This window comes from Myodes glareolus, chromosome 24 (assembly GCF_982192425.1).
Source record: "Myodes glareolus chromosome 24, mMyoGla1.1, whole genome shotgun sequence".
NCBI lineage: Eukaryota > Metazoa > Chordata > Mammalia > Rodentia > Cricetidae > Myodes > Myodes glareolus.
The window spans coordinates 44,188,137-44,214,459 of NC_142049.1; the positions used below are offsets into that span (position 1 = coordinate 44,188,137).

The 26,323-nt window shown below is 38.4% G+C and overlaps 1 protein-coding gene across 3 annotated transcripts in view; it reads left to right on the forward strand.

Moving 5' to 3' along the window:
* Nucleotides 1-26,323, forward strand: part of Ano5 (anoctamin 5) — a 90,101-nt gene that overhangs the window by 24,018 nt on the left and 39,760 nt on the right. For 2 of the 3 annotated variants that reach the window (XM_085682701.2, XM_048442429.3), the window contains exons 5-8: nt 16,576-16,644; nt 18,462-18,746; nt 23,583-23,696; nt 25,427-25,542. In XM_085682701.2, coding sequence (XP_085538827.2) covers nt 16,576-16,644; nt 18,462-18,746; nt 23,583-23,696; nt 25,427-25,542 — 584 coding nt within the window. The remainder of the gene's footprint in view (nt 1-16,575; nt 16,645-18,461; nt 18,747-23,582; nt 23,697-25,426; nt 25,543-26,323) is intronic. The other variant, XM_048442447.3, reaches the window with a different exon arrangement.

Here is a 26,323-nt window from a genome sequence, read left to right on the forward strand (position 1 = left end):
GCTGCTGCGGCAGGATGCCAGCAAACAGCAAAAAACTGTGTCAAACTTGTTTTTTTTTTTGTCTTTGTGTTGTTGTTGTTTTTCTAGAATTCCTTTTAAAACTTTCTCAGGTTTTACATGGATATCATTGACCACGTTGGAGTGCCAGTTGTTGTAAGGAAAAGGAATACAGTTCCTGTGTGATTATTTCATGTGTAAGTTGGGTGGCTGGGACAAAAAAAGCAGGCCCTTTCCATTGCAACATTTTCCCATATGGGAGCAGATGTTTGTTATGTATATGGGATAAAACCTTTTCCTCATTATATCTTGAACCTGAATGAATAATGAAGTCAATTCTGTACCATCTGGTACAAATTCATTAATTTCAAATATGATATGTAAGATAACTCTTTCTGCATATTGCAAATCAGTGACTATATTGAGAAATTCTTTAAAATACCTTAGTATCAAACGAATAGCATATAATTCTGCTTTTTAGACAGAATTATGAGGACTTTGTCCCACCTTATTTAATTCTTCTGATTTGTAACCCATCTTTCCTGATTTATTTGCATCAGTATAGAATTTAAGGGCTCCAGTTATTGGTGTGTCATGTACAATTTGAGGAAGAATTCAAGTAGTTATTTTTATAAGGCTAATTCTAACACTTTTGGTATAATTGTTATTAATTTCTCCAAAAAAATTAGCACAATTTCTTTGTCAGGGTTAATTGTCTTCCCATATTTTTAATTTCATCAGAAGTAAAAGGCACTGTAATCTTTGCTGGGTCTATTCTTACTAGTTGACATAGTCTCAATTTTCCTCTTATAATTAATTCAGAAAATTTTTTCACATACATTTTAATTTTTTTACTAGGTTTATGTGGTAAAAAGATCCATTCTAAGATAAAATATTCCCTCTGCATTAAAATTCCTGTGGGAGAAATTCTAGAATACTATTAAGATTTGGGTCTCCTGGGGCTGGAGAGATGGCTCAGAGGTTAAGAGCACTGACTGCTCTTCTGGAGGTCCTGAGTTCAATTCCCAGCAACCACATGGTGGCTCACAGCCATCTGTAGTGAGATCTGGTACCCTCTTCTGGCCTGCAGGGATACATGAAGGCTGAACACTATGTATAAAATAAATAAATAAATCTTTTAAAAAAAAAGATTTGGGTCTCCCCAATCCACATGTTCCCCCTCCCTGTAATTTCTCTTCAACCACAACTAATCCATTCTCAGCTTCAGTTATTAATTTCCTGGGACTATTTAAGTCTTTGTCACCATCTAAAGTGTTGTTTTAATGAATTATTAGATCAGGTGTTATCCCAACAGTGGGTCATAGAATGGAAATATTTCCTAACAATCTTTTAAAGTGATTAAGAATCCACAATCAGTCTCTCCTAATTTGTGCCTTTTGTGTTCTAATTTTCTGTAAACCTATTTTATAACCTAGGTAATTGACAGAAGCTTCTCTTTTTACTTATTCAGGATCAATTTTTTATCCCCAATTAAGCAAAACTTTCTTTACTTTTCAAACATTCTTTCTAAAGTATCCAAATTTGAATCACATAGCAAAATGCCATTCATGTAATAATGAATTATAGATTTAGGAAATCATATACATATTATTTCCAATGACTGACTTACAAAGTATCGGCACAGGGTGGGACTATTGAACATTCCCTGTGGGAGGATGGTCCATTGAGATCTCTAGTAGGCTGAGAATTATTATAAGTACACACTGTGAGGGCAAATTTTTATCTGTCCTTTTCTTGAAAAGGTATAGTCAAAAATTCTTTTAAATCAATAACTGTAAGAGGCCATCCTTAAGTTAATAGGGAAGGCAAAGGAATTCCAGATTATAGAGGGCTCATAGGTTGAATTACCTTTACCTTGTTGACAGCTCTTAGATTTTTTTTTACCATTCTCCATTTCCCAGATTTCTTTTTAACAATAAATACAGAAAAATTCCAAGGGCTGGTTTATTCTTCATTATGGTGATCATCTAGTTGTTTTTGTACCAGTTTTCTAAAACCTGTAGTTTCTCTTCCATTAAAGGTTGTTGTTTAACTCATATTGGTTTCTCAGTTAACCATTTTAAAGGTAGGGTCATTGGTACCTTTGAAGGTTTGCTAGTTGTTTTGCAATCTTATACAAGCTAAATGGCTGGTGTCCTTTGTCTATAGTACCTTATAATATCCTTCCCACAAACTCATATTAATTTAATGAATATTAATTTGGTTATCCCATTGCTGCAGCAGGTCATGGCCCAATAAGTTTACTGCAATATTAGCCAAATATGGTCCCAGCCTTCCATTCTGTCCTTTTGACCCTATGCATTAAAATCCATCTCATGCTTTGTTTCACTTGAGATATGATACCAATACCTAGAGATTGAAGATCTGCCTCTTGAAGAGACCAATTTGGATGCCAAGATTTTGGAGTAATGATGGTCACATCCACACCTATGTCCAGTAAGCCCTCAAATATAATGTTGTTTATATGTACTCTTAGCTTTAGTCTTTGATAAATTATAGAAGTCTGTCAAAATATATATTTCCTACTTTCTCTTGGAACTTTTGATTCATCTTCCATTTTTAATCCATCATCGAGAACAGTATGGATTTATACAGCACACATTGAAGTTTTAAATTTTTCTGGTGAGACATGTCCTCCACTGTGACTTGAAATGACTGAACCATGTTTGACCTGAGGGCCTGTGAGAGGCCCCCCAAAGAGTTTCCCAGTGGTATCCGGTTTCATTGTTTGTCTTTTTTTTAATCTAGATTCATTGGTCCAATGACAGCCTTTGCAGCATCTTCTATATAATCCAGAAGACTGACACCTTCTATTTTTGTCATTCCCTAAAGAGACAATATTCCTGGAAATGTCTTGTCTACAATACCTTCTCAGATATCATAGTCTACCACAATTAAAACATTTGGCATTTTGATGTCTCCTCATAGCTTTGGAAATTGCTTTCCCTAATCAAAGCCTCAGGATTATAGTAAAATGCGTCAATGTTCATTGTATGCAAGACCCATAAATCCATTGGTACTGATCTAACCTATAAAAGTATAAGTATCTTTTTGCATTTTAAGATGCCATTTTCTTTTTTATATATATCTCAAAAAACTTTATTCCACAAGATTGGAAAATCTAAGAGAAATGAACAAATTACTTGACAGATACTACTTAACACATATAAATCAAGATCATATAAACAATTTGAATAGAATGATAATTCCTAAGGAAATAGAAGCACTCATTAAAAGTCTCCTAATCAACCAAAAATAAATAAATGAATAAATATGAAGTATGGGACTAGATGGTTTTAGCAAAGAGTTCTACCAGACTATCATTTGTTTTTAAATTTTTATTGAGCTCTAAAATTTTCTCTGCTCCCTTCCCTGCCATTCCCTTTCCCCTTCAACCCTCCCCCAAGGTTCACATGCTCCCAATTTGCTCAGGAGATCTTTTCTTTTTCTACTTCCGATATACATTAGATCTATGTAAGTCTCTCTTAGTGTCCTCATTGTTGTCTATGTTCTCTAGGATTGTGGTTTGTAGGCTAGTTTTATTTGCTTTATGTTTAAAAACCACTTATGAGTGAGTACATGTGATAATTGTCTTTCTGTGTCTTGGTTACCTCACTCAAAATAATGTTTTCTAGCTCCATTCATTTTCCTGCAAAATTCAGGATATCATTATTTTTTATACTGTGTAGTACTCCATTGTGTAAGTGTACCACATTTTCCTTATCCATTCTTCAGTTGAGGGGCATTTAGGTTCTTCCCAGGTTTTGGCTATGACAAACAAAGCTACTATGAACATAGTTGAGCACATGTCCTTGTGGCACGATTGAGCATCTTTTGGATATATACCCCAAAGTGGTATTACTGGGTCTTGAGGAAGGTTGTTTTGTAATTTTCTGAGAAATCACCACACTGACATACAAAGGGGTTTTAACAGCTTGCATTCCCATCAGCAATACATAAGTGTTCCCCTTTCCCCACAACCTCTCCAGCATAAGTTTTCATCAGAGTTTTTGATCTTGGCCATTCTTTCAGGTGTAAGATGGAATCTCAGAGTTATTTAGATTTGCATTTCTCTGATTACTAAGGATTTTGAACATTTCCTTAAGTGTCTTTCAGCCATTTTAGATTCCTCTGTTGAGAGTTCTCTGCTTAGGTCTGTACTCCATTTTTTTATTGGATTATATAATCTTTTGGTGTCGAATTTCTTGAGTTCTTTGTATATTTTAGAGATCAGACCGCTGTCTGATGTGGGGTTAGTGAAGATCTTTTTTCATTCTGTAGGCTGTGGTTTTGTTTTGCTGTCTTTGTCCAATGTTTTACAGAAGTATTTCAGTTTTAAGAGGTCCCATTGATTAATTGTTTCTCTCAGTGTCTGTGCTGCTGAGGTTATATTTAGAAAGCAGTTCCCTGTACCAATGCATTCAAGTGTCCTTCCCACTTTCTCTTCTATAAGGTTCAGTGTCATTGGCTTTATGTTGAGGTCTTTGATCCATTTGTACTTGAGTTTTGTGCATGGTGATAGATTTGGGTCTATTTTCGTTCTTCTACATGTTGAAATCTAGTTATGACAGCACCACTTGTTAAATATGCTTTCTTTTTTCCATTTTATATATTTTGCTTCTTTATCAAAGATCAGGTGTTTGAAGATATGTGGAATGATATCCGGGTCTTCTATTTGGGCTCCATTGGTCCTCCTGTCTGTTCTTATGCCAATACCACACTGTTTTCAGTACTATAGCTCTGTAGTAGAGTTTGAAGTCAGGGATTGTGATACCTCCAGAAGTTATTTTATTGTACAGGATTGTTTTGGCTATCCTGGGTTTTTTGGTTTTCCATATGAAGCTGAGTGTAGTAAGAGGAGCGGAGGGCTGTGTTTTGCCACCTGGCTAGCTTATACCCCAAAATAACAACACACAAATTGTATTCATTTAAACACTGCCTAACCCATTATTTCTAGCCTCTTATTGGCTAACTCTCACATCCTGATCTCACCCATTTCTCATAATCTGTATGTCATCACGAGATCATGGCTTACCAGTATAAGTCTAACCAGATACCATCTCAGGAAGGAGAATCAAGGCATCTGCCACACTTCCCTTCTTCCCAGCATTCGGTTCTGTCTACAATGCCCACTTAAGGGCTGCCTTATCCAAAGGCCAAGAAAGTCTCTTTATTCAACCAATGAAAGCAACACATTCTACACCAGTTGAGTACCGTTCTTTTTAGGTCTTTGAAGAATTTTGCTAGGATTTTGATGGGCATTGCATTGAATCTGTAGATTGCTTTTGGTAAGATTTTCATTTTTGCTATGTTAATTCTGCCTACCCAAGAGCATGGGAGATCTTTCCACTTTCTTGTGTCTTTTTCAGTTTCTTTAAAGATTTAAAGTTCTTGTCATACTTCCATTTGTTTGATTAGCATTATTCTGAGATATTTTATGCTATTTGTGGTTATTGTGAAGGGTGTTGATTCTCTGTTTTCTTCCCCAGCCCTTTTATCATCTGCGTACAGGAGGGCTACTGATTTTTTTGAGCTAATCTTGTATCCTACTACATTGTTGAAAGTGTTTATGAATTGTAGAAATTCCTTGATAGAATTTTTGGGATCACTTATGTAAACTATCATATCATCAGCAAACAGTGAGAGCTTGATGTCCTCTTTTTCAATTTGTATCCCCTTGATCTCTTTTTGGTGTGTTATTACTCTAGGTAGAACCTCAAGAACTATATTGAATAGATATGATGAGAGTGGACAACCTTGTCTTGTTCCTGATTTCAGTGGCATCTCTGTGAGTTTCTCTCCATTTAGTTTGATGGTGGTTGTTGGCTTGCTGTATATTGCCTTAATTGTGTTTAGGTATGCTCCTTGTATCCCTGTTCTCTCCAAGACCTTTATCATGAAGGGATGCTGTATTTTGTCAGAAGTTTTTTCAGCATCTAATGAGATAATCATGTGGTTTTTATTTTTCAGTTTGTTTATATGGTGGATTACATTGACAGATTTTCATATGTTGAATGATCCCTACATTTGTGGAATGAAGCCAACTTGGTCATGGTGGATGATGGTTCTGATGTGTTCTTGGATTCAATATGCCAGTATTTTATTTAGTATTTTTGTATCAATGTTCATGAGTGAGATTGGTCTATAATTCTCTTTCTTAGTAATGTCTTTCTGTGGTTTGGGTATCAGGGTAATTGTAGCCTCATAAAAGGAGTTTGACAATGTTCCCTCGGTTTCTATTGTGTGGAATAATTTGAGGAGTATTGTTATTAGTTCTTCTTTGAAAGTCTTGTAGAATCCTGAGCTGAAATTATCTGGTCCAGGGCTTTTTTGGGTTGGGAGACTTTTGTTGACTGTTTCTATTTCTTCAGCAGTTTTAGGTCTGTTTAATTTGCTTATCTGGTCTTGATTTAGTTTTGGTAAGTGATATTTATCCAGGAAGTTGTCCATTTCATTTTAGTTTTCCGATTTTGTAGAGTACAGGTTTTCAAACTATGACCTGATGATCCTCTGTATTTCCTCTGTGTCTGTTGTTATGTCCCCCTTTTCATTTCTGATTCTGTTAATTTTGGTATTCTATCTTTGCCTTTTTGTTAGTTTGGGTAGAGGTTTGTCTATTTTGTTGATTTTCTCAAAGAACTAACTCTTTGTCTCAATGATTTTGTATTGCTTTCTTTGTTTCTATTTTTGTTGGTTTCAGCTCTCAATTTGATTATTTTCTGCCATCTAGTTCTCTTAGGTGGGTTTGCTTCTTTTTGTTCTAAAATTTTCAAATGTTCTGTTAATTCACTATGTGGGCTTTTTTAAAGCTTCTTTATGTAGGCATTTAGTGCTATGAACTTTCTTCTTAACACTGCTTTCATTGTGTACCATAAATTTGGGTATGTTGTGTGATCATTTTCATTGAATTTTAGGAAGTGTTATTTTCCCCTTTATTTCTTCCTTGACCCTTTGATGATTCAGATGAGTATTGTTTAATTTCCATGTGTTTGTGGGTTTCTGGAATTATTATTGCTGTTGACTTCTGTTTTTTAACCATGGTGATCTGAGAAGGTACATTGGGTTATTCTAACTTTTTGTATTTGTTGATATTTGTTTTGTTATTGAGTATTTTGTCAATTTTTGAGAAGGTTCTATGAGGTGCTGAGAAGAAGGTATATTCTTTTCTGTATGGATGGAATATTCTATAGATGTCTGTTAAGTCCATTTGAGTCATATCATTTGTTAGTTCTCTTATTTTTCTGTTCATTTTTTTGTCTGACTGACCTGTCCAGTGGTGAGAGGGGAGTGTTGAAGTCTCCCACTATCAGTGTGTGTGGTTTAATGTATGATTTAAGCTTTAGAACTATTTCGTTTACATATGAGTCGGCCTTGGTTTTTGAAGCATAGATGTTCAGTATTGAGATTTTCTCTTGATGAATTTTTCCTCTGACTTATATGAAATGATCTTCTTTGTCTCTTTTAAAAGACTGATTTTAGCTTGAAGTCTATTTTGTTCGATATTAGGATAGCTACACCTGCTTGTTTGTTAGGTCTATTTGATTGGTATAGTTTTTTCCAACCCTTTACTCTGAGATGATGTTTGTCTTTGAGGTTGAGATGTGTTCCTTGTATGCAGGAGAAGGATGAATTCTGTGCATTTCTAAGGTGTGTTCAGTCTATTTACATTAATGACCAGTGATTGCTTTCTCCTGTTAATTTAGTTTTCATTGTTGGTGATGTTAATTTGTGCATTTTCTTTTCTGTGGGTTTTGCTGCATCAATTGTTGGTGTAGCCATCTTCCTTGGGTTGGAGTTTCCCTTCTAGTACTTTGTGTAGGGCTGGACTTGTGGCTAGGTATTGGTAAAATCTAGATATGTCATGGAATATCTTGTTTTGTCTTTCTGTGGTGATTGAAAGTTTTACTTCCTATAGTAGTCTGGGCTGGTGTTGGTAGTCTCAATGTCTGCATAATGCTTGACCATGACCTTCTGGCTTTCATTGTCTCCAATGAGAAGTTAGGTGTAATTCTGATAGGTCTATGTTTATATGTTACTTGGCCTTTTTCCTTTGCAGCTCTTACTATTCTTTTTTTTTTACTCTGTATGTTTAGTGTTTTTGTTATTATGGGTAAGAGAACTTCTTTTTTGGGATCCAGTCTATTTGTTGTTCTGTAAGCTTCTTGTATCTTCATAGGCATATCTTTCCTTAGGTTGAGAAAGTTTTCTTCTATGATTTCATTAAATATGTTTTCTGTGCTTGTGAGTTGAACTTTTTTCTTTTTCTTCTATACCTATTATTCTTAGATTTGGCCTTTTCATGGTATCCCACATTTTCTGGATATTTTGGGTTAAGCTTTTGTTTGAGTTTATGTTTTCTTAAACTGGTGAGTCTATTCTCTCTATTGTATTTTCAGTGCTTCAGATTCTCTCTTTCATCTCTTGTATTCTGCTGTTCATACTGGTGTTTGTGATTCCTGATCATTTTTTCATGATTTCTGTTTCTTTAATTTCTTCAACTTGTGTTTTCTTTATTGTCTCTATTCCAGTTTTCAAGTCTCGAATAGTTTCTTTCATATGTTTGATTTATTTTTCTTGGTTTTCTTTAAGTGGTTTGCTGATGTCTTCCAATTTTTTGTTTGTCTTTTTCTCCATTTCTTTAAGAGAATTTCTCATTTCCTCTCTAAGAGTTTTAAACATTCTCTTGAAGTTATATTTTAGGTCCTTTTCTTCTCCTTCATCTATATTTGGTTGTTCATGTCTTGCTGTTGTAGGTTTTACTGGTGTTGTTTTGCTCTTTGTGGTGTTGCATGTGTTCTTACCTTTTTGACTCATCATTTTCTCTAATAGGTGTGGTTGGTGCTTTCTGAGATTCTGTTGAATAATATTCTAGGTGCCAGTGAATCCAAAGCTCAGATGGTTTTTACTCATGGTACAGTCAGTGTCACAGTTCTAGTTACCTATTGGTTACTCCATGTTCCGGGAGATAGGTCAGTGTTCCTGTGCTTTGGTGGGCTCCTTGAAGTTTACTGTCTCAGGCCTAATTTGGCCTAGGTTACCAGCTTTCACCTGTTTCTGTAAATCCTGGTCTGGATCTTCTCCTGCAGAATTTCCTGACTTGGAGTTCATCCTGCAAAGGTTTCTGGCTCCAGTCTACTTGCCTCAAAGTTCCCAGGCTTGGGTGCACCCAGAACAGCAAAGGACCTAACTCAGTCTTACTTTTTCAGAGGTCCCAGACTCATGCTTGGACTTGCAAATGTTCCAGATTTCTGCCTATTTTCTTTGGTGTCCCAGAACAATGCCTGGACCCACATAGGTCCTGGCTCAGGCCTACTTCCTCTGAGGTCCCAGTCTCCTACCTGGCCCCACAGAGATCTCTCATTTCTGCCTACTCCCTCAGATTAATGCTCAGAATGGCAGAGGTCCTGACACAGGCCCACATCCTGGGAGCTCCTAGACTCATGCCCAGATGACAGGGGTCCTGGCTTATGTCTATTCCCTTGAAGGTCCAAGATTCACATCCGGACCTTCACTGGTCTCTGGTTCTGGCTCACTCGCTCAGTGGTTACTTACCTGTACCTGTTCTAGAGGAGATTATTGACTCTGGATCAGGTTGTTGTCTCAGTTCTGGTCTGCCAGTGTCCTGGGACTCCTAATTTGGCTTTTCAAAAGCCAGAGATTCAATAAGAACTCCTCTATCTTCCTACTCTACAGCCTTAGTTAATCTTTGTAAAAAGTCAGTAAAGGTTTCTCTTTGGCCTTCTTTAACCCTAGTATATGATTCAATTCTATTTCTTAGTTCTTGAATCCTGCCCCAAGCATTTACAGCTGCTCTTTGGCCTTAGGTAAAGGATGTGCTCATCATAAAGAGCTTGATCTTGTATATAAGCATAAGTGTCCTTGCCAAGAAGTTGATCTTGGGAAGCCTCAAATCCTTTTGTTCTTCCCTAGTGTTCTAAAATTTTTGCATCTCCTCACCATTAGCATTTCCACAGTAGTTGTGACCCATCTTTGAGGATTGCTGAAACTAACTGAAACCAGTCATATTTCTGTTATTGGAAACCCACGCTTTCATCAACTCCATAACAACTGGTGAATACAAGTCATAAGATACTAGTGCTTGTTTAATTTCCTTTAGATCATTCATACCTATAGATTTTCATTCACATTCTCTGAATCCTTTTGGGTATTTAGTGCTGGATGGTTTGTTAGAGGTAATTACAGGATAAGTAGCTAACACCCTTGGTATGTCATCTCTGACTCTGACAGATAATGGTGATGTTAAATCCTGTCCCTTTACCTCCACCAGTTCTTACCAGTTCTGATAATTTCCGCAATCATTTCAAATCTTTTTACCAATGTCTTTTGTAAAGCATGAATCTCTTAACCTCTGAATATATCTAATGATTTCATTGACTCACATAAATTCTGGGTCTCATTCTACATGCATGATTTCAAGGTATAAAATTTTTCCAATAATGATAACTTCTCATCCTTGGATATTACTTGGATGGTATGCAGAATGCCTTCCTGAAGAGACACTCTATCTGCTAACTTAACATAGCTTTTTAACAGATTTTGATTGTCAAATTCAACACTATGAATTCCTTCAGATAATTTTTCAGCACTCTTTATCATGGCTTGAACTTTTCTGTAAAATTAATGTTATCCTTTTCAATGGTATTAATTTTTTAGCTAACTTTTGATTTTCCATAGTATATATACTGTCAGCTAGATGTTCATTGTTAGTCCATAAAGACGGTATCATTTCCAAAAGTACTTCATTCTTGGCTCTGTTATAATACAATTTTTAAAGAATATAATATGAAAAACAAAGGTAAGTCACATTATTAAGTAAATGGATGCATCAGAAAAACAATATAAACCCTGCAGAATATCATCTATATTATATGGGAAAGATTATTAAATTCCTTGATGGTGATATTTTCTACAATTATATAACTTCCAAATTTATTTATTGATTGATTGATTAATCAAATGAACCTAGCTCTGTTATGAAATCTCAGTAAATTATTGTCTGGGAACATAAACCAGAAGCTGTTCAAGTCACAGCATGGCTGGGGGGAAAAGTGTGCACAAGCCTGGGAAATTGCCAAGTCACCATGCTGCAGGTCTCCCAAAGGGTTGGCTCTGCTCTGGCAGGGTTTTGGCAGAGAAATACTTATTAGGTGAAATCACGCCAAATGGGTGGGGGTGGGAGACCTTTGGACATGACCCTTTTGAGCCAGTTTTGGTAGGCATGAAGTTGGAATCCACGTGAGTTCCAAATTAAGCGCAATTAATAAAAGCTCATGGTCAGAAAACGGAATTCAAACTGAAGATCTGAAAAGCAAAACAGCCAGCCACTGACTCTTACCTCAAACTCAGTCTTAAATGCCTCTCAGAATTTCAGAATGAGACTGTGTGTTGAGAGCTGTTTCTTCCCATTTTATAGACTTCTTTAGGGCTGGGAATAAAGGTGTGTACCACAGGGATTAAAGGCACTCACCACCTTTTATGAAAACAAGTGCGGCTACTGGGATTAAGGTGTGTGCCTTTGTGGCTACTGGGATTAAAGGTGTGTGCTATTGTGACTACTGGGATTAAAAGTGTGTGTTACTATAATCTGGTCTCTAAGGCTGACCAGTGGGACTGTTTTACCCTCAGATCTTCTAGCAGTCTTTATTTATTAAAACACAATTGAAATGCCATTATACTCCATCCCTTCCTGCATCCACCCATTCATTTGTCCATCCATCCCTCTCTTACTTCCTTCTTTCCTTTTGTAAACCTTCTTTGGCAATTGTTGGTTATGGAATGTGTGACATTCTCATACTTGCCTATAACATGCTTTGATTATGCTCACCTCATCTGTTTCTTTCTCTCTCTTCCAAATCTTTATGTCCTTTCACTGTCACACCCTCCCCACACCACGACAATACTTGTTTTGTTAGTTCAGCCTTCTTCCTTTAACACCATAATCTCCAGTTTCTGATATATTCATGACACAATTTCATTTTTCTCCATTATGTATATACCATTTGTCCTTGTCTACTCACTCCTCTGTTGTTGTAGTCAGTGTTCTATTGCTGTGAAAACACACCATGACCACAACAACTCCTATAAAGAAAAGCTTTAATTGGGACTTTCTTAGAGTTTCAGAGGTTTAGTCCATTATCATCATAGCAGGGAGCATGGTTGCATGCAGGCTGAATGGTGCTGAAGAAGTAACTGAGAGTTCTACATCTGGATCCACAGGCAAGAAGAAGAGAGAGAGAGAGGGAAGAGCTACTGGGCCTGGCTTAGGCTCTCAAAATTATAAAAGCCACAGACAGTGACACATATCCTTTAAGAAGGCCACCTAATTCTTCTAAGTAGTGCTACTCCCTGATGACTAAGCACTCAAATATATGAGTCTGTGAGGGTCATTATTATTCAAAGCAACACATCTGTTGATGAGCACCCAGGCTGGCTCACTCCATAATTTAACTTATGTGATACAGCTGCAGTAGATGAGGTTATGAAAACATCTTTATAGTCACTACTCCTTACCCCTCACATCTTCATCCAGCTCAAGTCTGATAGTCAAAACTTGTTATCATTCTCATATACATGTCTCTATATCCCTTCCCTACCTATTATTACTTATTTGCTAAAAAATCTTTAAATAAAACCTTTAGTGTACTACATGCAAAGGTCCATGCACCTCAACCTCAATGCCCATCTCCACATTTAAAGCAATAGCCAAATCTCAGTTCTTGTCTTACATAACTAGTGTATTACTAAAGGTTTTCTAGAGTAGCAGAACTTAGAGAATGAGTCTATCTATCTATCTATCTATCTATCTATCTATCTATCTATCTATATCATTTATCCACATATATATGCACACACACACACACACACACACACACATATGAAGGGGATTCTTAGAATCACTATGGTTCAACTAATACAACAATTATTGGCTATGAATGGAGAGTCAAAAAATCGAGAAGTTGCAATCCTCAAGGCTGAATGTCTATGCTGGTTTTCAGTAGACACTGAAATTTCAAAGAAGTTTGGTCTAATGCCAATAAAGGAATGGAGTTTCTAGTGAGGCAAGAACAAGAAGGCTCACTTCTTTGATGACACCATTTTGTCTCTCAGTTTTAAATCCAGAACCTTCCTTTCCACAATTCTCTGCAAAGGTACCTAACTTAGTGTGCATCCACATCTCTGTGCAAATTTCATCAATGTCTGAAACAATGATCCCACTCCTCAACTGCTCCCCAAAGCCCGACCCATCTCCAAATGTTCTCCATCTGTAATTATTCACCATAAAGTTTAACAATTACAAAAGAGGATAGAGTTGGATCAGTAGTTAAGAGCATATGCTACCCTTGCAAAGGACCTGACCTCAGCTCCCAGCACACATATGGGTCAGCTCAGGATTCAAAAAGGTTTGCTCTATCAGGCAAAAACCTGCCTAATTAGGTCTGAGCATAAACAAAATAAATTAACTAACAGAAATCTTTTCGTTATATCCCATTTCTGCTTTCTATGTTCTTTCTAATCACACTGTTTGTTGTTCTTTGCTGCTGCTGTTGTTCTTGCTGCGCTTGCTGCTCTTTCCCCTCCCATGATGTTTCCAGTTTGTATAACCCACACAGGCATTAGGGATGGTATCAACATGCACTTCAGAATCATAAAAAAGATAAATATAACTCAAAAAAGCAGCACTCCAGAAAAAGATGACACCATTCAGGAAAAGTCAGCATCCAAGGGGAAATACCTGACATTCCAAACCATTAGATAAGATCAGTAGACTTTTCTGAACCTTGGACTCCACTCCCCTCACTCCAATCTTAATTGGGATAACCAGCTTTGATAATATCCAGACCTGTTTGTCAGTAAGAGCTGAAAGACTGTCTTCCTATCTTTTTAAAATCCCTATGTGGTCCATTAGCAAAGGTAATTGTGGGGGACTGGCTTTAAGTAGATATGACCCAAGAGTGGATGTTAACACTCCAAGGCCTCTTGGGACAGTCATTTCCTTGCCCATACAGGAGGAAAGTACATTGCTGAGGTATTTTGGGAATGAATCCCAATTTGAAGGGGAGAAGACTCATAGCTTTGCAGGGTTTCTCTAAAATTGACAGTGACTGTCCAAAATACAAGTGTTCCTGAAGCTCTACAAGTCAGGTCCCCCACAAGTTGTACACTGTGGGTCTGTCTAAGAATCTTTCAGCTGTACACATGCTGTATAGTACTCCTTGCTCCAATACATACACATAAAATAAAAATCAATAGAATTTTTAAAGAAATCTAGAACAATTTCATTAATTACAAAGCATTAAAGTTTAAAATAATACTTAATGACCTAAAATTCACTCTTATTTCTGCCATCAGTTCTGTTGAATTCTTAGGGTGGGTGACTGTCTAATTTACAAAAGCCCTTGTCTTTGCAACTGGAAATTTAGTCACTCTTTTGGTGCTAGATGCAGAATTTTAAGTTATTCTCCATTCCTACTGGATTTTTAATTTTGTTATATATTGAAGAAATATATTTAAGTCAAGATAGTTGAGGAGGGAAGGTTTTTAGACATAGGCCCCTTCATATTAACACTGGAAGCAGAAAGGAAGCAGAGATTCCTTATTATGTCTGCGAGAACTTCAGTGTAAAGGAACCTACTGATCATAAATGACTCAATACATCCTAGTGAAGCTTTTCAAAGTTCAGTTTTCTGAACTGTTCACAATGAAGACAGGAAGAGGCTTTGTTCAGCAAGGCTTTGTCTAAATCTTACAGTAATTATTATTCTCAAGCCATGATTTGTGGTGAATCTTAACCTTTTTCCTCTAAGTGAAAGTCCTCTTGCTGGTCACGATCAAAAACCATGATGAGATTATGGCCTTCTGTGTCATGTAGATGGATGCTATAAAATAGTCCCACACTACCTTAGAATCAAGTATAATAAAGGGTTCTTTTTAGGGGTAGATTCATAGATCACAGTCCTGGGCATGAGCAGGGAACAGAAACTGAACCCAGAAGTTGAGAAAAGGAGGCCTCACAAGCTTTACATTTATATTTATAGTAAAAAAAAAGGCCATGTTCAAGTAGACTGGTATCTTAAAGGTTATTGACTGAAGGAATTACCACAGCACCTCCCCCCTTTTGTCTAAATAAGAAGACTTCTAAGCCTAATACAAAACTATATACAATAAAAACAAGTATCAAGTATAAAAATTAGAATTACAACCAGCATAAACAATATCAAGCAAGAAACATATTCTAAATGTTTCAATAATTATCCTATCCTAAGGAGTCTAAGTCTTGTATTAGAAATGACTTGGATAAGTCATGAGAGGGAAAATAACTACAATGATCTATTCTTCAATCCCAATGAAGACTTGAGAAGGGAAATAATAGTACTTGAGTAAACAGGAATTATAATCAAGCAACTTCCAAAATATGCAATAAATAACAGAGAAAACTGACTACCTGGGCAATCACCCACAGTCTCATTTGCAATGTTGGAGCAACCAACTTTGGCTAAGGCCTAGAGTAACTGACAGACCATTTTCAGAGGCAGGAAAGTTTTCAAAACCCTCTTACCCTGTCTTGGCAAGGTTTAGTAGTCTTTTTTCTTGTATCTTGCTTGTTCTGTACAGACATTGTGCATTTTGTCACTGATTGAGGCATGGGCAGTTCTTTGCCCAAAGGCCAATTTTTCCAAGAAGAAAACAAGCTCAAAATAAAGTATCTCCAGTGCTCAACACTCTCTCAGGAATAGATGGGTGCTTCCAGAAGCAATCATATCTGGCTCCAGATGTAGATAGATGCCATAAAGTAGTCCCACACTAGCTGAGGATTGATATAATAAAGAGTTTTTTATTTAAGGGTAGATACACAAATCACAGTTCTCTGCACAAGTGGGGAACAGGAATCAAATCCAGTAGCCAAGAGAGAGGATGTGCAAGCTTTACTTCTACACATACAGTACAAGAGATCATGCCCAAGTAGGGTAATATCTTGAAGGCTATTGACTGAAGGAGTTCCCACAGAAGTGGCATTAGAAAATTTGTTTGAAGATCACTGATCTTTGTAATGTTGAGCCTGTACCAGCTAGGAGTCTGTGTTTCTCTGTTTTCAAGTTTCTCATACTGTCAAAACACTCAGTGAAAGTTTGTGTGTATCATCAAATGTGAATTTTGTGAATCTTAGAGACTGTTCCTATTATTTTGTATTTCCAGAGTTTTGTCAATCATGGTATAGAACAAAATCAGCCCATGACCTGGAGTCAAGAATGCCTTGTAGTGCATTTTTACATACAACCATGGAAGGTTCTAGAACCTTCTGGAAGCACAGCCTTGAGTCTGCCTAGCCCTTAATAAGCTGTCACCAAGGTTAGCCAGGCATGTCAGCTAGCATATAGTGTTAGCCTGTCACTGTGCACTAACACAGAGAGTTACCCTGGCACTGCCAACAAACACAAAGGGTTGGCCTGGCATTGTCAGCTACCATGGAGTATCAGGATGGCACTGTCCACTAAGGCAGAGTATCTGCACCACCCGTTTCATTTATTTCTGCCATAGGAAAGAAGACGCGAGTTTGAACTAAATCTCAGAAAAACTGGTCTTGAGTTGGAAATTGAAGATAAAATGGTAACTATATTTGATAAATTATGCAAGGATTTTATTTTAAGTGGGTTTTTCTTTTATTCATGTATTTGGCTAGATAGATAGTGGGTTTGGAGCAATAAATAAATCTTTTGGCTACAGAAATATGCATGGAGCCAAGAAGTCCTGCATTTTCACAGTCAGTGAGGTGACATTTCAATGAAGCTTCTTAAAATGTGCAGGAGCATAGGAAGTCGAAAAAAGGCCAATCTGTAAAGTGTTTGCCATACAAATTTCACCCAGAAACCATATAAAACTCTGGATATGGTAATATGTTCTTATAATGCCAACAGTGGTAAACAAGAGGGCCCCTGGGACATAGTGTCCATTGAGTTTACCCTCACTGGTGAGTCCCAGACCCAGTGAAAGACCATCTCAAAGCAAACAAGCAAACAAGCTAGATGACTCCTATGGAGCTACACCCAAGACTACCTTCAGTCACTCACACCCACACACTACATATGCAACATTGGGGACACACACACACACACACACAACGTACTTTCCACTAAGGGTATAGAAAAATGAAGAACTTTGTTTACATAGCTGTTTTACCTTGATGCTGCCTGTCACATTGCACACTGGGCCTGGCTGCCTTGCAGGATAACCACTATTTAATCCATGGTACTCTGTTCATGAATAGGTGACATTATTTTATTCTGTAACTGCATTCATGTTTATTACTGCTTCTCTGCAATTACCTTTAAAGTTGTGTTTAAAACCTTACTTAAGATCATATTCTATCTGTGACTCTTCTGATATCCTCCAACTTTGTTTTCATTTTCTATTATTTCTCATCAGTTTTTACTGATCCAATCAATAAATGTGTGTAATAGAACACAAAATATAACTTACTTTCCTTTGTAGTGGACCTTCAGGTGAGGTCTATGCAGGAACTGTGGAAGAAGAGTGGGGATATCTAACAGCATGCATATAATATAATGTAATGTAGTACAATGTAATATAATATAATATAATACAAATAACCTCATATGATTATCTAAACAATATCCTGAGGTGATGCTCATCAAAACCTATTATAGTGTCTAGAATTATATATACAATTATATATATATATAATATATATATCGCTGTGAATCAGTCTAGAGCTGAGTAAACTAGACACACTAAAGTATATTATAGATGATATTCAGTATATTTATGCTAGTATAGTCATAGATCTGAAGTATATTTCAAACAAAATTCTCTCTCAGTCTCCATGTGCCTCTGTAGCACTCCTCCTTGTGGCATGCATATATTCACAATTATATATTACATATATGTTGATTCCTATGTTAGTATATGTCTTAGTTTCTTTTCTTTCACTATGATATAATACCATGGCCAAGGCAACTTATAAAAACAAAGTTTTTGGAAGAGCAATGATTTCAGAGGTTTAGAATATGTGATAGAGGAGCACTTTGTAGATGCAGGAACAGTTGAGAGATTCCATCTTGATCCATGACAGGAGGAAGAGAGTAAGACACTGGACCTGAAGTATGCATTTGAGACTTCAAGGCTCTCTCCCAGTGACACACTTCATCCAACAAATCCACACTTTCTCATCCTTCTCAAATAATTCCACTAGCTAGGGACAAAGCACTCAAACATATGAGCCTATGGGAGCTATTCTCCTTTAAACCACCATAGTACGCACACATAAACATCTTAGAGGAATCTCATTTTTTAAAAGTTTTGCTTAAAAATTGATTAAATTGAAAATTTATTTTCATCATTGAGAATTTGAGATTTGATTTATTTAATTTTTACCTTTCTTTCACTCTGTCTCTTTTTTTATGCAGAACTCTGAAGATGGAAAAACCTTTTTTGTGAAGATCCACGCCCCATGGGAGGTCCTAGTCACTTATGCTGAAGTGCTGGGAATCAAGATGCCTATCAAGTTGAGTGACATCCCACGGCCAAAGTACCCACCTCTGAGGTACATGCTTGGGCCTGTGAAGCTCCCGGCCACTGTGAAGTACCCCCACCCTGAGTATTTCACTGCCCAGTTCAGCAGACACCGTCAGGAGCTCTTCCTCATTGAAGACGAGGCCACTTTCTTTCCATCTTCAACGAGAAACAGAATTGTAAGTAGTGAAGGTTTTGGACGCCGCTCTCCATGTGTGCTGTGTAAGACTGCGCTTACGGGACTGTGCAAGCTCAAAGCTAAGCACTCAGGGTTTTCCTAGGCACGGCAAATATACCCATCTCATAGGATTATGCAGGGCTGGAGTCTGTTAGGTCCAGTTTTAACTTGTTAAAGTTCCTATTCCTCAAATATTATTTAAGAGCAGGTGATTGATAGTAGATATAATAGTGTAGGAGGCATTGTGTAACTCCAGATCAGCTTCTCACTGACAGCCCAAGGGTTTGTGCATTAAATCATCATTGTAAATTGATTCCATGATCTTAAAATTGGATTTTATAAATTTAACATCAGAATATCGATCAGTTTAATTCAGTTTGAATATTTTAATTTCTTTATATGTAAATAGGCTTCAAGGAGCCTCAGACATTTTCCCCCAATTAAATCATCTTTAGGCTTGTCAACAATATTTCTTCTCCTTCTGTAGTCCTACGTCTTGTACATTGCTGGCTGGAAGCCCCAGACACCACTGTTTCCTTGTGTTGGGTTGAGATCACATACATTTCTTATGTTACTATAAAACTTCAGTGAATTCGTCTGCAAATGGCTTTGAGCAACACTTAATGTACAGCAACTGCTCAGTGGGAATTAGCTCTCATTCTCATTAGACATCTAACTTCAGAAGAAAAAGATCGTATTGGCCTTGCCTTTGCATTGTGTGTGTGTGTGTGTGTGTGTGTGTGTGTGTGTGTGTGTGTGTGTGTGCATGTGTATGCGTGTGCACACGAGTGTGTGATTTAATTTCACCATATGATTCCCAGCCACTACAGACCTGTTTGCCCTTGAGACCCACACATTCTCTGTTTATAAGTCGAAGATATGGCACATTCTACTTTTTTTTACTAGTTCTTAAACCGTTATTTTATTTAAGTTCACAGAGATATCAAACAGATGTAGCTACTAAAATATGGTACAATGCAAACTGAATATGAATTGGGAAAGAACATTTTCACTTTCCCAGCAGAATTAAAAGATAAGAAGGCCCACATGTCAAACTATCACCTTCCAGGGACTAGAGAGGCCCTGCTGTTGTATCGGAAGGCTTCTTTTCAAGCCGTAAAGTTGCTGTTTCCTAAATAAGTTAACTTCTCTGGCAGCAGAGGACCTACTACTGCCCTGTGCTGTAATGAAAATGTAGTCAGTAACTTGTTCTCTATTGTTCTACTTATATTTCTGATAATAACTGAGGATGCTACTAATTGCCGAGTGTCAGTCTAATGTATACAAAGCGCTGGATTTAGGCTTTATCCCAGCTTTCACAAAGATGGACCAAGACACTGTTCAGCGCAGGAAGGTCGCTGCTACTCCTTCACCTCATCCTTCGCTGCTCATTGTCGCTTGTAAACCTTGCCAGCATGTTTTGTAAGTGGGAGTATGGGCTCCCTTCCTTCTGGAGCAAAGAAGCACCGTGCTCACTATTTAGAAGACTGATGTAGAAAGAGTTCCTTCCTGTCCCACTCAGCATTTTAGTCTGTGTATGGACACAACAAATAAATCTCTGGAGCATCTTACTAGGACAAACCCTCATATTTGAAAGCATCTTCCCAAACACCACAGTAAGAAAGTATATATGCATGCATGTGACACACATATATAATGTTCAACTGAGAGTCCCCATGATGCATATGTGTGTGCACACCATAGAAAAAGCACAGAACTTTTGATAAAGATTTAGCAACCTGTATATGTGGGAAAGCTTCCACAGTTAACATGAGTTCTGAATTGAATCTCTGCTTAAAGCATCTGCATGGAAAGAGAAACCGATAAGAAATTTTGTGTCACTTTGGTCATAAGGACAAACCTGACTTTCAGAGCACACTAAAGGGAGGGCACCAGCTTCCTGTCCATCTGTGGTGGGCACATTCCATTGCTATAGGACACACATGTGCCACTTGGCTGAGATGAATATTGGTGGAACCCTGCCTTAAGAAGCTCTAGAAACAACACTTCCCCAACTGGACATAACACTTTTATTTCTCCTTGTGTCTATGTGACTTTATAATCCTTCCTGGATATCACAAATAGACCATTGTGGAATAGACTTGCTGGGCCTGGTGGTTCATATCTGGGATACAGGCCCTTCAAACGCTGAAGGAGGAAGATCATCGTTAAGTGTAGGACCAGCCTGGACTATTCAGTGAGCTCCAGTCAGTCCTGAGCAATAAAGTTAAGACCCTATCTCAAAACAAACAAGCAAATAAATAAATAAATCCATGAAAATAATGATCTTGCACACATACAAAAGATGAAGAGGTAGATAATGTTTTTGACTCTTCCCTTAACTAACATTTCCCTTCATCTCTCTGACACTCCCTATGATCCCTTCTCCCTGAGACAAAACACCATGAAAATTGGTCCAAGCATACAATGTCACATTGACCTCTGTGTGATTAAGTCAAAGTTCCTTAGCTTGAATCAAATGCCAGGAGTGAGAAAACTTAATAAGACAGATTTGTGAAAATGCTGAGAATGGCCAGCTGCTAGGCCACTTGTGCCAGTCAGTCAAATTTTGGACACCATGGAGACATTCCTGAAGGAAATTGAAAGTGTACTGCAGTTGACAGACATCCAGTAAGACAGTCTTTTCAGCTTTGTGGCTGAACCTTTTGGGGTCTAAATAAAAGATCAAACCTTTAAGCCAACATTACCTTACATCAAACCTAATGTGGATTTAGCCCCTCCCCTCAGTCTGTGAAGCCAGGGAGATGTGAAGAAACTGCTGCAGAAGAGCTGGACGACTGTGAAAATGGTTCCTGGGGGTGTAAACAAAGACGCTATCTCCTGCACACCCGGTGTACAGCAGAAGTCACAGATGCTGGAGAAGGAGCTACAGCTGTCCACAAGATCTGGGTCAGGGAACTGGGGAGAGTGACTGTGCTCTTAGCCGATTCTCAGTGTAGATGCAGAAGTTTCCTGTCAGACCCGAGGGGTCCTCTTTCCCCCAGGCCTGTTGGCCACCATGTGGAGAGGGGAAAGAAGGAGATCAGGCAACAGACAGCCTTGGTGGCCCTTGAGCGTGAATAGAGGCTGTCCTCTGGGAGACAGATTTCTGTGTATCAGCTCAACTTTATCCCAGAATATAAGGAATATATAGGACTGGAAAGCCTGGGAGCAAACCTACTTTGCATTAAGTGGCATGCTCCTAACACAAGGCTTTGCATGTGACAGTAGGATCCTATAGCGGGCTCCTAGCACAAGTCTCCTTAGTAGGGATCAGTGCCCAGTGTCAAGATAAAGATAACTCAGGCGTCTGATTTAGAGACAGCTTTAAGTTAAGGTCAGTCCTTCAGGCCCACACACATTCTCCAGATAAGGCTGAGTGGAGAGCAGGAAGCTTTGCTGGAGAGAGGAACTTTGTGTTGTGGAGCTAATGAGTAATCTACCAGGCCACAGGGAGACTGCGACCTCAACCAGTCAGCAATGTCCTCTAACATCAGAAGATACCCTCTAGGACTTCCCTGTAGGACTGAAGAGGCTGGCTTCAGAGCATCAAAGAGCAGGACGATGGTTTTGCTAGGGGCCCAGGCAGTGGACAACTTTAAATTGAAACCCATGATCACATGGCATTCTGAAAATTCTAGTGCATATTAGAAGTAGAGCATCTATCTCCCTCTGTACCCTGTGACAGGACAACAAAACCCAGGGGCAGCACAGCTGCCTAAACTGAACATGTTTAGTTGGAATGCACAGTTGGAATGCACTTGGCAGGAACAATTTCTCTTCTTACTTCAGGAAGCACACAGCTCCCTGGAACTCAAACTGAGAAGCATGAGGTGGCTTCTCTCCGTGCTGCTAGCATGACCTCCATTCTTCAGCCCGTGGATGACCGGGTTCGGGTCCTTTGATGCAGCAATTGTGTTCACGTTTTGAACGGCTATGACTGAGAGAGATAGTGACCGTTCTGATGAATTGAAACTCTTCTAGAAATGATTCACGATCCTAGATGTCATTAAAATATTCACAACTCATTGGAGGAGATCAAATATGAAAACTGTGAAGAGCTTGCTAGGAGTTGATTTCAGTGTGAATGAAGGGCACAAGATTTCAGTGGCACAAGAAGCTGCAGATGTAAGCGGCAGGTGGGCCAGGACTAGGGGGAGCCTGAAGACAGGTCTAACATGGTCACCAGGAGTTTTAGGGTAAAAGTCCCATGATCCAGGCTCTAGGTGTCTCAAGGACTGAGCTTGACCAACAGTCCCAGTATGGTAAGCAAGATAACGTCTGGCAAAGGCCCCATCTGCATCATCAGAGTGATAGGCTGAAGAAATACTGAAACCAGCCTGGCCACGTATCAATTTAGTCTCCTATTTCTCCAAGTGAACTATCGATAATGGCACTTGAAACACCAATTCTAATAAAATTTTATGGCATGTGAGTGTCTCAGAGGTATTTGATACAAGAGAAGAAAATTAAATGATGATTCATGCACCCTAGGCCCCAAACAAGGCAATGGGGTATTGTCAGAACCCAGGAATACAACTCCTGCCAATTCCATCTAGAGCCTCAATCTATGGTGTCTCACAGTCCGTGAAGGAAAGCATCCTTCTGTAGTCAGGACCTGTGTCCATTCAGAGTAGACACTGACCACCTGCGATTACCAAAGTGTGAAAAGTTTGAAGTTCTGCAAGATGCTGAAGTGTCTTCACATTTAACATTTAGGTTTAGTGTCTTAGTCCCTGCATTTTTACCTCAGATATTCAATATATTGAAGTCCCTGCACACTTGTGTGTTGTAGGTAGAATTCATATACTGACTTCTCCTGGTACCTACCTGGCAGGTTTACTATATTCTGTCACGATGCCCTTTTGGAGTTGAAGAGGGGAAGAAAAAGATTGGAATCGAAAGATTGCTAAACTCCAACACTTACTTATCTGCCTACCCACTCCATGATGTGAGTATCAGCTACCTCCACAATGCAGAGCCTATTTCCTATCTCACAGTCACAGCCTGCCTTCCTGAGGGATCGAACAATAGTTCAACATTTTTCCATATTTTTAACAAACTGCTAGTTCTCCTTTGCAAAGGGAAAACGTCCAGACACCCTGCTTCCAACCTGAGGAGTGTCCTTGCAAGGCTAAAGTGCATTCAATGTTTTTTTACGCTGGTGTTTCTAATGAAAAGTACTTTTAATGATCATTTGTATTTGCACATAGTATTTTCTTTAGGATCCATTCTCTAAATATTACATAACTGGGTAACACATTACTCAGAAATTTCTATCTTGTCTTTTCTCATAGATTTTGAATCTTGTAATGAGTAAATACACTCATGTTTATTATCCAATAGAGAACTGGATTCAATCACAGGCAAAGTATTTTGCTGGCTATTATTTTCACACAACCATGAATCCAAGTTCAGAGGTCAGGGCTACCTAGAAATGAAGCAGATGTTTGGAGGATTCCTAGGAATTCCTATAGTGCCAGGTTTTTTGCTAGCCCCACAATGGCTTCCTCAGTCAAAACATCTCCAAGATCCTCCCTACCTCTCCTCCCACCCAAATCCACACCCTTTCCATCTCTCATTAGAAGTGGTGTTTGAAGGCCTGCAGCCAAACTTTTCCACATGACTTAAACTGCAACCAACCAATCAACACTGTGAAATATGACTTTAAGTTGGTTCTGCAAGGATGACTGTGATCTGCTTCCTGTAGGTTGCAGTAGCAATTTCATAGAAGCATTTCCCCTTTTAACACACCTGTGATCCTTTAGCATAAAGGAGGGAAACTGTCTGTCCTCCTTTAATGCTTCCCACCCCAAGATGTCCATAGTCTTTCAGAGAAAAGCAGTGTGGGGGATCCAGTCAAGAGACCAATATATACTATACTTAGGAAGATCCTGTTAGAGTAGTGTACATGTTGCTAGGGAATTTTGTTAATCTTTATTTACAAAGGTGATTATGTTTTGAAAACTTTAAGGATTTTATTTACCTGCAGGACACTGATTTTTTTTTTTTTTTAGCCCATTGCCCTGTTTTAAATCCAGCGCCTGCCATGGTCCCAGGGTATTTTAAGCTGTGTGTCCAGCCTTTCAGCACAGCTTCCCTTGCTCATTGGAAATGAATGGCACTGAGCTGTCTTTAGGAGGAGCTGGCCTTCATCATCTTTGACATCTGTAAACTTTGAAGTGCTGGGCTTTCTCTCGTGTGCTTTCTAGAGAGGTGATTTACACCAGCCCCAAACACCATCCTTGGGACACCGTCTTCAGTTTTCACTCCCTAAAAGTCAGTGGTATTACCTACAGAACAACAAAATGCTTGAATTTGTAGGGTATAAAATGTCACTCTTTATCATAAACCTTCACTTGTGTTAAACTTGAAGCTGGGTCCTCACTCAGACTGTCCTCAGTCATTCTCTCCTCTGCAGTTTTCATGTCCACGTAATGTTCTCACAGCTTAAACAGCTGCTGTGTGAATGGCACTGTGTTTCCTGGACCAGCTTGATAAATAAATCACTCTGTGGTTTCTTAGGAAAATGTTAGCTAATGACTTGATATGACTGGAGTATAAATTAGAAGTCAATCAGCAAAAGATGCTTTCAGTTTTGCCCACCAGTCCAGAGAGGCTCCCTCCCCACCATCTGGGTCTCTCATGTTCTCCTCTTACACTCTCCTTGACTGTGCACAGGGCCAGTACTGGAAGCCATCCAGAACTCCTTCTCACATCAATGAGAGGTACACCCTTCACCAGAACTGGGCTCGATTTTCCTACTTTTACAAGGAGCAGCCTTTAGATTTGATTCGGTAAGTCATTCTGCGTCATGACCACAGGAAACCTTGCTCAGTGCGCTTGTTACCCTCTGTGTTTCCTAGCCCCTCTCTTTACTATTGATTGTTCATTTGGTAGAAGATACTTGTTGCCACCATCTAAGAAAGGAAGGATGCAGCATGACTATTAAGGGTCAGGATCTATCTAGCATTTAGCTAAATTGTAATCAGTCTAGTTCCTGCCTTGTACAAGTAGCTCTCACTTGGTCATGGTACTGAAATGCTGTGTGGTTCATCTCGTAATGTGGCAATGATGCTTTATTTTCCTTTGAAAATGTAATATGATATGTCTACATTTTAGTTTAAGTACATATACTAAGTTTGCTTTCTTCCCAAGTAGAAGAACTTAGAATACAGGAGAAACTGGTCTGTGAATTTGGATGTGTTCATCTCAGAGATCTGTCCTATAATCTCAATTTTTAACATGCTTGCAACAAAAGCAAATAAGTAAAAGAATCAAAGGATATATGTAGATTTTTAAAATTTTTTTTGATTTTTTTTCTGTGTATTTGGAATTGTTTCCAAACAGGAACAATAATAAAAACAAAAGCTCATAAATAGACTTATGTATGATAATGACTTGATTTTCAGCAAAGGGAACTAAGAAGTCCATGTGGGAAGAGGCAGTGTAAGAGCAAATGACAGTGGCACAGGTGATGAGCACACAAGGTGTGCATCTGGACAACAAAAATGCAGCCGTGAACTTGGGCAGGAGCTGTAAAGTTAGGATGGAAATCAAAAAGGGGGGTTAATGGTA